Below are 11,309 nucleotides of genomic sequence, written 5' to 3' on the forward strand. Positions count from 1 at the left end.
TTTTCAAAGAGCTGGTGACACCCCCTAACACTGCACCCTACCCCCCCAGCTTCCTGCTCACTGGGGTGCTATATTCCTACTTATTTTTAAGAAGCACCTCCCTCAACAGAAATACTCCGAATTACAACAATTTTTAAAGAAAATACTTTATTATGTCATGAAAAAAAAGGCATCAATCAACTAGATTCATACTTGTTTGAAAAAAAATGGAAAATTTATTAATTAGACAGTATGTGGGCATCCTGTTCCACATGGGAATGAGAAGATGCTATAGGTTCTCTAAGTATTGCACAGTCTGAAAAAATAACAAAAAAAGGGAAGGGGAGGAAAAAAAAAAATCACATGATATTGGGAACCATCTCACATTATGAATAATCTACCAAGAAACATTTAAAAAAGAAAACCCTTTGTTTCTACAGTAGCTTTAAGTTTATAGTTCTTGGAATGACTGTATTCCATTGAAGACATCTCAGTAACAGGAAGCTGTTTAAGCAATCCCATGTGCAAATATTAATAAAAAATATATAAAATAATGCAATTCATCTCTTGCCTTCACCCCGGCAATCATGACATTTCTGAGAACTGTTTTGCTTGAAAATGGGTTAAGCTGTAAGTTTTGCCTGAAGCTCCATCTCTGCAGCCCGTTTGAGTGCAACATCCACTAGAAGCTGAAATCCACTAAAGTCCTGGTTGAGGTCCGGTGGAGTAGGGGGAGGAGTGTTGAAAAGACCACTCTGTGTATTCGTACTTGGTCCAGATTTACATGTGTCCTCTGGGTACATGAGAGAGGTGTCTGTGAAGTTGTTGGCCGCTATCTGCTGTATATCTGTGCTTTGTCCCACACCAACCGACTGGCAGAGAGAGAAAGGGACATCTTTCAATGCAGTCACAGTGGTATGGCAGATCACTGATGGACGAGCCAAAACTGATCCCGGGGATGACGGCTTAGGAGACAGTGGCCTCCCTAGGGTTGGGTTTGGCCCAGCTGTACAGGAATGAAACGGGGTCTCCTCTAGAGCTGGCATGAAGTTTTTGATGCCCATCACGGACTCCACAGAGCTCGTTTCAGAAATCTTGGCCCCACGGCGGGAAATTGTGAACTGATTTGGATCTTTGCCATCCTTTCTCAGCATGTCAGGGAGGAGCCTGCGGCGGGCGTTGATGAACCAGTTACAGACCTGAAATCATATCGGTACGCTTTAACACTTTCCTCATTCACTCAGCCAACGGGTTCTGAGAATGTTCTATGGGGTACCTAATTGATCTTGCTCTCTGTATTAAAGAAAGCATGAAAAGGCTTATCTGAATTTACAATGTTATTTCAAGGTATTTGAGCTCCGCCAAGAAAGCAAGCTACCACCTGTCATAAGCCTTCTAGTTTCTAATACAAATTTCCTTTTTTGTCTCTTCATACTTAAACCTTTTCAGGACGAAGAAAAAGATATAAAATCTCAAATGCTTAAAAATGATTTGAGAGAGAGGTTTACTTTTTAACTCTCCCCATTTTAACCTATCACCTACTGCCCCAACATTTAAGTTAATCAACTACAGGAAAACCTCTCCTTATGAAAAGGGCCACTCCTCCCAGTAACTGATTTTTCCCAGTTCAAATGACTATGTCAACAGACATAACATGAATTACCTCACTGAAGTCGTCCTTGTTTAAATATCAAACCAGTTTCCTGGACAATAGAGTAAGGTTTAACCTCCTTTTAATGTCTGTTGCATAAAGGAAGGTTCTTTTAGGCATTAAAGGAAATGCTATCTGATAGATGACTGTCAACTGTTTCTGTGTTCTCTAAATAGCTAGTTATTAGCTTTTAACACTATCAAGTTTACAATAAAAAGATATTCCTTCTGTCTTTGAGTGGCAAGGAGCTTAATGACTTGACACACAGGAATGCCATAAAATGACTTTGAAACTAAAAATGCATCCGTAAACCTCACGCTCTCTTTCTTTACCTGTAGCGTAGACAGGTGTGTTTGCTGGGACAGCAACGCTTTTTCTTGCTCTGAAGGATAGGCATTGTAACGGTGCTCATACAGCCAATCCCGAAGAATCTGCACAGACTCCTTGGGTAGGTTGCCCCTTCTCCTTCTCTTGCCTGAGCCAGCGGATGAAGAAAGGTCCAAGGGAATGTCCATGCTGTCCTCATCCTCAGTCTCACTGCCAGATGCTGCAACAATACCTAGGAAAGGACAAGGGCCAGTTGTCAGTTGCTTTATAAGCACAGCAACTATTGCAAAGCTCACTTAACGCTGACCATTCAATGTAACCATGCTTTCCCAACAACTGAGAGCGAGGAGAAGGAGCAGTGTTTTCTGTCCTGAATTCAGGGTCCAAGTAAAAGTAGTTTGACTAGCACCACATAGGAGGCTCTCAACCAAATGCCAGATGCCTTTTCTCAGCCGCTTTCCTCTAGGATTCATTAACTTCTCACATTCCTTTTGAATGATGGTCAGAAAACTCTTTCATCTAATCATTGGAGGAGACAAACTGCACCCAAAATGAATAACCTGCCACATTTGAAACAGGAAGGGTGCTATGGCAGTTGGAATGTGCCTACCAACCTTCTTTCTAAGATCAGTGCTAACTAGGAAAAGCAACCTAACCAGTCCTAATGTACATTTTAAATGCTACTCTTCCTCCTTCCTCTACTGAAGGTTTGAAATGAAAGGGAGCACTCGTACATTTTTTTTTTCACGGATATAAGGAAGGAAAATTACATACTACGCTGAACCCAGTTAGTATTCTAAAGGTAAAACACATGTTAAAATTTTCTGCTAACACCATGCATGGTCATTTCTTATTCATTGCTATCCACATTTATTCAAAGTTAGACATCTACTTTAAATGGGCAGTACTAGTCACCTTTTATTAAATACGACCACTGATGTTTTCAGTTTCATCACACAAAAATATTTTTCTACTACTGGTACTTTAGTAACGTCAAAAGATGCCTAATACTAAATGAATTAAAAATGTCTCCTAAATTTCAGCTACCAGTTTGATCTCAACCTAGAATAGAATACTACATATCAATAAGCAGAGTTCAGTCTTAAATGATTACATGACAAAGGAAACTGAATATGCAAGCCCCAGAGGAAGCTCTTTTGGCTGTAAGTACTTTAATCCTGCCAGAAATTTTAAGAATTCACAAGCCATAGAGAATATTTAAATCACAGATGGACTGGGTTCAATAAAGCTTCAGAACTGGCCTTTACAGATATTTAAACGTCATTCTGAACTTAAAAAAAATTAAATAACAAATGCTATTAATTCCACCTTTCAAAAACTACAGCAGGCTACTCCGAATGACTAAAGAAATACATTCTTTTGCTTGTAGACAATCTAGAATCTTAAAAACAGAAATGAATTACAAACAATGGCATGCTTGAAAAAAATCAGTACTTCTATATTAGGGGAAGTAATTAAAATAACAAAAATGTAAAGGTAAGCATTTTTAGCTTTGTATGCTTTCTTTCCTCTGTAGTATGTAATTTTGGTTGAAAATATGACTTGACCTTAATTGAGCCAGTTCCCCTTGACAGGAAATAAAAACGGAATATTCCTCTTAAGCTAAACACCATGTTTTTTAAAGGAATTTTCCCCACCCTTTTAATGACTCTGACTTGGTGACACATTTTTAGTTTTGGACTGCAGGGGGCAGAAGGTGCTGCAGGGTATTCCTACAAAAGGCAGAACTCTCCAAAGACAAAGTAAAGTTCTAACAAAGAGGTGGATGATCTTGCAAATTCACTTTAGCTCACAGCTTAACAAACAGCTACAAATAAACTGCACAAGAATCCTAAGTTTTAACTGCCATGTATTTGAAATTCCCCTCCCCTGATGATTTAAGTTTTTAAAAAGGTTTTTAAAAGTGCCCATTTAAAACTGAAACTACTTTCACTATTGGCAAGATGAGACTTTAAAAACCCATATTGAAATTTGGGTGAAGAACTATTAATAAAATAGCTTAAAGAAATTATAGCTGAGTTCCTGTCTCACATTGGCTTTAATAATTAAAGAAATCGAACTTTTAAAAAAAGTGTCAAGTTAATTAAATGACTAAAGCAAATTTGAATAAAGCAATTTGTTTAAACTCTCCAACGTCTGAAAAGTCAGACATTCTTCTCAAGGCTATTATCTCCTTCCTTTTTTTAATCTAGAAAAAGTGTGAAAATTTGCTCATTGAACAGTGAATTCCCAACTGTAAGTTGGTAATCACAAAGAGTTTGAAACAAAAAAGGCCCCTGAAGGCTGCCCTTTGATCTGCTTGCCTAGTTTGACAAGAAGCCTGATCTTTCAGAATAGGTTAGTGACACACAAAAGCAGGTTTCAGTTAAGCAACACCAAACTGCAGCGCGACTTTACTCTGTTCTCAGTTCATTTAAATAAATGAATGCCAGGCCTCTGGAACTCTTAACAAATATTTCCAATATGTGCACAAAAGCTGAAGTAACAGGAAGTTAAGACTTCAGTGCCTTGGCTACGCCAGCTGATATTTCACTGCAGTAAAACCACGTTTGCTGCTGTCAGGACTGTTTTCATTAAAACTCTCCCTCCTGGTTGTGGCTCAGCTTGGAAAAACAAAGACTTTTTTCCTCCTTACTCATTTCCTATTGTAACAGCGCTTTTGAAAAGTTTCCCGGTTAAGACTTGTTTCCAAACGTCTTGCTTTGCTTACACTTTAAAAAATGTGGCGGTGGGGAGGGTGGGGGCAGGATCACAAGCTTCTTTCACGCTATCCACATACAAGGAAATGTTGTGGAGAAAGCCACAACATGGCCTGAGGATCCCACCGCTCTAAGCAGCGACCTTGTTCCTGCACGTTCTTTTTTTTTTTTTTTGAGACAGAGTTTCGCTCTTGTCACCCAGGCTGGAGTGCAATGCCGCAACCTCGGCTCACCGCAACCTCCGCCTCCAGGGTTCAAGCGATTCTCTTGCCTCAGCCTCCCGAATAGCTGGGATTACAGGCAAAAGCCACCACGCCCGGCTAATTTTGTGTTTTTAGTAGAGACGGGGTTTCTCCATGTTGGTCAGGCTGGTCTCGAACTCCCGACCTCAGATGATCTGCTCGCCTAGGCCTCCCAAAGTGCTGGGATTACAGGCGTGAACCACCGCGCCCAGCCCTGCACTTTCTTTTCTGAATAGCTCGGTAACATCGTGAGACAGGGAGGCAGGGAGACACCGGTTGTGAAGAGCCTCTAGAAATAAGATTGATGGGAAAAGTCGAGATGCACAATTAGGAAAAAGCAAATTTAACTCAACAAGTTTCCTGACCAGAAGTTCTCCTTTGAGCTGGGAGCAATGTCTCTTGCCTGTAATCCCAGAACTTTGGGAGGCCAAGGCGAGAGGATTTCTTGCGCCCAGGAGTTCGAGACTAGCCTGGGCAACATAGCCAGACCCGGTCTCCAGGAACAAAAGAAAAAAAAAATCAGTATCTCCTTGGGAGAAGCAACAGGCATTGAACACTCAAGCCACCAAATCCAAGGTATGGTTGGCTACCCCAGCCAAAGAGCAATCCCAAAGCAGGAATTCAACAGTTAAAAACTGGGAGCAAAAAGACTTAGTGGATTTTCCTTATCGATCCTTCTCATTGTTTTTAAGTCATTTTAGGAGATCTTTTGGCGTCACTCTCAGCTTTCTGGGAGGACACACTATTATCACAAACCAAGCTTACCCCGGGCTCAGGAATGGAGCTGAAAGTGCACTTGTTTTAAGAAAACTTGAAAAGATTTGCAGACTTTTATAAGACAAGACAGTAAGGAGGGCCCGACTTCCTCAGGAGTCTTTCCAGAGCCGACGGGGAAGGCTCCCCCCTCCCAGGTAGTTTTAGAGGAGGACGGCGGAGGAGCACGGGGAGAGGGAGGGGCCCAAGGAGGAAAAGCAAGTAGCTTTTGTTCTTGAGAGTTCCTCGGCCTCAAGTGAAACAGGGCGGCCCGCACACTGCACGAGTTAGCACAAGCAAAGGAACTCCAGGACCCAAGAAACTAGAAATGAGGCCGTGAATCCCACTTTCTCACAGGCCTGCCCACCCCAGACGACTCGCCAGGGAAACCTAAAAGGGGAAAGAAACCCGGGTAACCTCGGCAGCCTCGGCTCCCCCAAAGAGCCCTGAACCAGTCGCAAAGTTTCCCCTTCAGCCCGTCACCTTTCATTGTTTCCATGAGTCGGCGCCGAGGAGCTGGACCCTGTGCGCCCTGGGATGGGGACCGCGGAAGTTCCCACCGATGCGGCCGGCGGGGCCCAGCCTTGGTCCCCAGCTCCGGGGAGAGGGCACGCGGCTGTGGGCAGCGAGCCGGTGGAGGAGGGGGGGCGCAGGAGGACCCCAGGAGCGCAGAGGGGGTCGCCAGGGAGGACCACAGCGCTGGGGGAAGGTAGGCCAAAGTGCCGCGGGAGAGTCGGGGGGACGCCAGAAAAGCCGTGGAAAAGGAGCACTGGGGATTCCCGGGGTGGGAGGCGGGCCATGGAAAGTAATCAGAGCCGCCCCCGCCAGAGCCCGAACAATGCGGGGAGCCCACCCCGGCGGACACCCGGCTCTGCGCTAGAACCATCCTCGAAACACAGAGCCCCTCACTTATTCCAGGGAGGCCCACCACAACAGACAGCGCGTGTCTCTAGACCTGTCAGTCCTCCCAAGGGTCGGCACGGCTTTCACGGGGCGTCTCGGACGCTCCCCGCGCGTTTTCTCCCAGGGCCAATTCCCTGTCCCGAGTCCTCCCTCCGTCCCGCGGGGAGGGGTCCTTAGGGCGTTCTACCAACAACGACTACCAGTTGATCCGAGTTTCAAGTTTAATTTCACTCTCGCTGGGAAAGCCTGGAGGCAGAGGGAAGCTCCGCGCGTTTCAGGGCCTCCCACAGAAACGCAGCCGAAGGAACCCCGCTGGCCTTGAGGCTACCCCCCAGGAACGCCCCCCAGCGGGCCGGGTCTGAAAGAATGTGGAGTTCCAAACTCCAGGCGGCTCCCGGGCATGCGCAGTAGCGCCGCCCCCCCGTCCGCTTCCCGAGTGATTAACTTCTGTTTTGAACCACTCCACATAAATCACAACAGAAACGCCACCTCCAGCCCACAGCGGAACACTCGGGGGACCTCCCAGCCAGGGACTCAATTTTTGTTAACTTCAAAAGGGACTTCACATTCTTTGACCTTTCGGGGTGTTTTGTGTGGTTTCTCCACCCCCCGTCCCCCTCCGGTGTATTTTGTTTTTAAACCAAACTGACGGCAAGTTTTAGTTGTAAAGCTTCCAGAACACTTCGTGGAAACAATGACAGCCTTGCTCTTTGCACTTACAACCAAGCCTGCTTGTCACATTTGGACGCATTTTGACTGCATGCCGCTTGAAGCTGCTGGCCCTGGGTGCTAACTCTTCCTCCTGGCCCAAAATTCATCGTGGGAAAACTTTTAGAGACTGGGGATTTGTAAAAGTCTAGCTTTCCAAAGCTGTTTACACCCGAGGGCGATGAGGGGGGTCCAGAATCGCATTCCTTCGATCGTAAAAACACCACATCCCTAAAGAACAGTGCTAGGGCCCGGCTGGGAGTAGGGGGGCGGCGGGGGCGGGGGCGGGGGGAGCCTAGGAGTGGAACTTTCAGACAAAGGCGCGGCGGTCCCGCGGCCCCGGCCGCCTGGGTCCGGATCGGGAAAAACGAGGTGCTGGGTCCTCCCTACTCGGACCCCATATCCCCAGCACGCGAGAAAGAGCGAGAAGCCACGCGGCGGCTGGGCCGAGCGTGGGGTGTCGGCGGAGACAATGAAACTTGCAGGCGCACAAACAAGGCGCTGAGCGTGTTTCTTGACAACGTGCCAGCAGCGTGGAGAGGCTCGCCCCACAACAGCCCCTCGTGTTGTGTCTAGCAGGAAAACAGCCGCTGCCGTTTCAGACGCAGCCTCAACAAAGAGCACGGCCGCCACTCCAGCATGAGAGCCCCTGGGCGGAAAAGTCCACCAAGTGACTCCGCGCGGCGCGGCCCGGCCAGCACGTTTCCCGGGACTCGCGTCTTCTGGTGCGCGCAGCCCGCGGCCGCCTTACCTTTCTTGCCTTTCATTCTGGATCTCCCCTCCCAGCGCGAGGCAAGGCTGGGGTCTGGAGGGGCCAGGAGCGGGGACACAGGGGATAAGCGAACGTCTCCTTCACAGCCGACTCTCCCGTAACTTGTAGGACGTGCTCCAGCCGTTATTGCTAAACAGGGCGCTCTGATCCCAGGCGCCCGCTCCTTGGGTGGAATTCAAGTGACACTTGGGCTTCCTCCCGCCGGGATCTTCTGGCAGCCGGCCGGGGGCTCTCCTTCGCCCAACTCTCTCCCCTCCCCTCTCCGCTCCTTTGTTCCCTGCTCCTGCTCGGCGCACCTCGGCGCTGTCAGAGTGAGAGAGGCGAGGAGGGAAGGTACAGGAGGTCCTGCCTCCGCCCCCAGCCGCCCGCCCCGTCCCCCTCCCGCCCCGCCGCTCCTCCGCCCCTCCCCCGCACCTTCCAGCCGGGAAGACTGGACCGAGCGCGGCGGCCGCTGTCACTCGTCCCTCGGGGGCGGCGGTGCGGACGCGGGGGGTGGCCGGGTCCAGAAACACGATCCTTTCCGCCTGCCGCGCACGGACCGCCCGCATCCCTCGCCCGGCGGTGGGGGCACCAGCCGAGCGCCCCAGGTTTCTCCCTTGGGCCTTTCTTCCCGGGGCTGGCGAGGGTGCGTTTGGTTCGGAAACTGCAACAGATGGAAAAAAGGACACCTCCCTCCTTCCCTCCTCCACCCCCGGGAAGAAAAGCCTCCCCGTCTCGTTTTTGACAGTTGCCCCGAACTCTACTGGCCCTGCTCTAGCCGCACAAGACAGCCGCCTCTGATTCAAGGGGCGGGGCACGGGAGGAAAAGTATTCGAGACAAGAACCAACTTCTTCCAGAATGCGCGGCTGCCATTGACACGCGGGCGCGGCGCGGCGCACCCTTCTCCTCCCGGGGCTCTTCCTCCAGCAGCAACAGTGGGAGGTCGGCGGGGGTGGGGCGGGGGGGAATGATGAGACACAGCCTAAACGAACGTCTGTTCCCCCGGGCTAAAGCTGCGAGTTCCGGACTGGATTGCAAGGCAGTTTCGAAATCTGACACGTTGCGGACAGACACTTGTCATGCTCACATGCTCTTTAAACGTCTCTGCCTGGGGACGGCCGGGCGCGCGCCTGCCTCACCAAGACTCCGCCTGACACCCCGAGTCGCCGAACCCCGGCAGCGGCCACTTTTATAGCTAAGGGGTGACCACGCCGTGGCTGCTCATCTGTTTCGGTCAACAGTGTCTACTCTTAGGATTGGAACCCTGCTAGGGGATCCCTCCTCCCATTTCAAACAGAAACTAGCCATTAAGTAAACACCCGTTCCTGTTGGCTTATTTTGGTCCACAGTTAGGAGGGATCCAACAGGAGTTTCTTGATGAAATTGCGCTTTCAAAGACCAGATGCTGTTTGGCTGACTTGAAGAAACGCATGCCCCCTCCTCTGGTTCTAGTTTTCGCGTGGTTACGTCCTGTTGTTTTGAAGCAAACGAACTGTCACATGCCACACAATGAGACTTCCCCCATCACTTTAAAAAAAGGAAAGAAAAGCCCTAAACGTAAATAAGCCTAGCAGAGACAGCGCCCGGGTCTGCCTCCAGTCTGGGCTCTGTGCTGTTTTTGTTCGGTAACCTCGGTGGAGATCCCGGCAGAAGAAACTCTGTGGAAATAAGATTAAACCCGAGGAGTACTAAGACGGCCAAGGGATAACTAACTCGACTTCGGAGCGTCTGTTTCAGGAATTAGAGCCAGCCTGCCACCCTCCCTCAAAAAAAAAAAAAAAAAAAGACACCCCCGCCCCTAGAATGCGTGGAGGCCAGAGTTTAAAAAGCCTGGGTGGTTTTTCCAATTACAGGACTAAAATGAATCAACAAGGAAAAAAAGCGTCTCTCTAAGAAGGCAGCAACCTTACGATTTTTTTCTTCTGTGGTTTGCTGACTGCTCGGCACAGAAGAGAACACACACCTAAAACGGCTCGGGGGGAACGTGGTCCTGGGGAGAAGCCACCCGCCCGGACGCTGCCCTGCAACTGCCGGGAGCACAGTTCCTTCCCGGACCTGGCTGCAGATGAATCAGCTGCTGCGCCCGGTGCGGGACAGATGTGGCGCAGGGAGGGGGCCAGCGCCCCCGCCGCCCGTTAGAGGGCCGCCTCGCTATTTCATTTGAAGGGTTGTTTGTGGCTGGGATTGGTGGCTCATATCCGCTGGGGAGCCGGGAGCGGAGGGAGGAGAGACGCAGGGAGGAGGAGCCGGGGGCTGGGCGACGCTGCGACTCCGCGGCCTGAGTGGCAGGAGCCTCGTCTGGAACCGGGCGGTTACTGGGGAGACGCTTTGTTTGCTAACTTCGAAAGCGGCTTCGGCTGCCTCGGCCGCTTTCGAAGCCACTCCACAAAACACGCCTTCGGTCGGTTTAACCCTACCTCCCCCCGCCCGCTTTAGCCAGCTCGAGACAAAAATGTTTCCCTCTTCCCCGTGGTTCTCCTTGGCCACGCGGTGGCTCTCATTATGTACACAAAGGTAGCTTTGCTTTCGTCCAAGTGGACTTGGCTAATGACTGCGATTCTCAGGCAACCGAGATGGAAACCGAGAATTGGAAAGGGTTTATAGCTTGAAAACAAACTTTCCAGGGGAAGGGGGGAGGGGCGGAGACAATTAAAAGCCTCTTTCAAATTAGGGGGGAGGAAAAAACGGAGATGTGAACTCACCTTGGCTAGAAGTCAGGCTTGATCGGGCCAATGCACAACTTTTGCCCGAGCAAGTCATATCCAAACAGTTATTAAAACTGGCGAGGCACTCCAAAGAGAAACACTGGCACAGTTCTGTGATGTAGCGAAAGCTTACAGCCCAACCGCTCCCGTAGATGCACCCCCACTGCCTCCCCCCAGCCAACGCTGATCTCAAACTTGTTTGGAGTTTTGGATTCTTGGTGCATTCTGGGAAGAAAGTGCCTAGGGTCAGCGCAACGTAACAAAGGGAACAGCCTCAAAAAAGTGGGCTTCAGATACCAGCAATTGCTTAGTGTATTTTTTGTTGATTCGTTTTTCTCGAGGTGGAAAAACAAGTTTCATTTCTAGCTCTGTCAGTCCCTTCCAGTCTCGGGGCCTTGCTATAAAACGGATTCAATGACTTTTAAGATTCTTTCCAGTGCTTTTTTTTTTTAAAGTATATAGATTCAAATTTGCTACATATTATTTGCTGATTCATATGAATGTTACTTGAATTGGGAAATTGCTTGAGTAAAATTGAGGCGTTGCTTGGTGCTGGCGGAGGCTGCTGA

General features: G+C 49.2%; 1 protein-coding gene across 9 annotated transcripts; it reads right to left on the reverse strand.

Moving 5' to 3' along the window:
• Positions 1–191: 191 nt before the first annotated feature.
• TGIF1 (TGFB induced factor homeobox 1) lies at positions 192–10,932 on the reverse strand. Of its 9 annotated transcripts, XM_009433728.5 has the most exons (4): positions 8,470–10,064; positions 8,035–8,358; positions 1,963–2,189; positions 192–1,178 (listed from the first exon to the last, which is right to left on the reverse strand). In XM_009433728.5, the coding sequence occupies exons 2-4, from the start codon at positions 8,048–8,050 to the stop codon at positions 603–605; spliced, it is 819 nt and encodes a 272-aa protein (XP_009432003.1). In that variant the 5' UTR covers positions 8,051–8,358; positions 8,470–10,064; the 3' UTR covers positions 192–602. The 9 variants fall into 9 exon arrangements, with proteins under 9 accessions (XP_009432003.1, XP_009432001.1, XP_009432007.1 ...); XM_009433726.4 differs by lacking the exons at positions 8,035–8,358; positions 8,470–10,064 and adding an exon at positions 10,738–10,932; XM_009433732.5 differs by lacking the exon at positions 8,035–8,358 and having other exon boundaries at positions 9,999–10,317.
• Positions 10,933–11,309: the final 377 nt, after the last annotated feature.

Source organism: Pan troglodytes, chromosome 17 (assembly GCF_028858775.2).
Source record: "Pan troglodytes isolate AG18354 chromosome 17, NHGRI_mPanTro3-v2.0_pri, whole genome shotgun sequence".
Lineage (NCBI taxonomy): Eukaryota > Metazoa > Chordata > Mammalia > Primates > Hominidae > Pan > Pan troglodytes.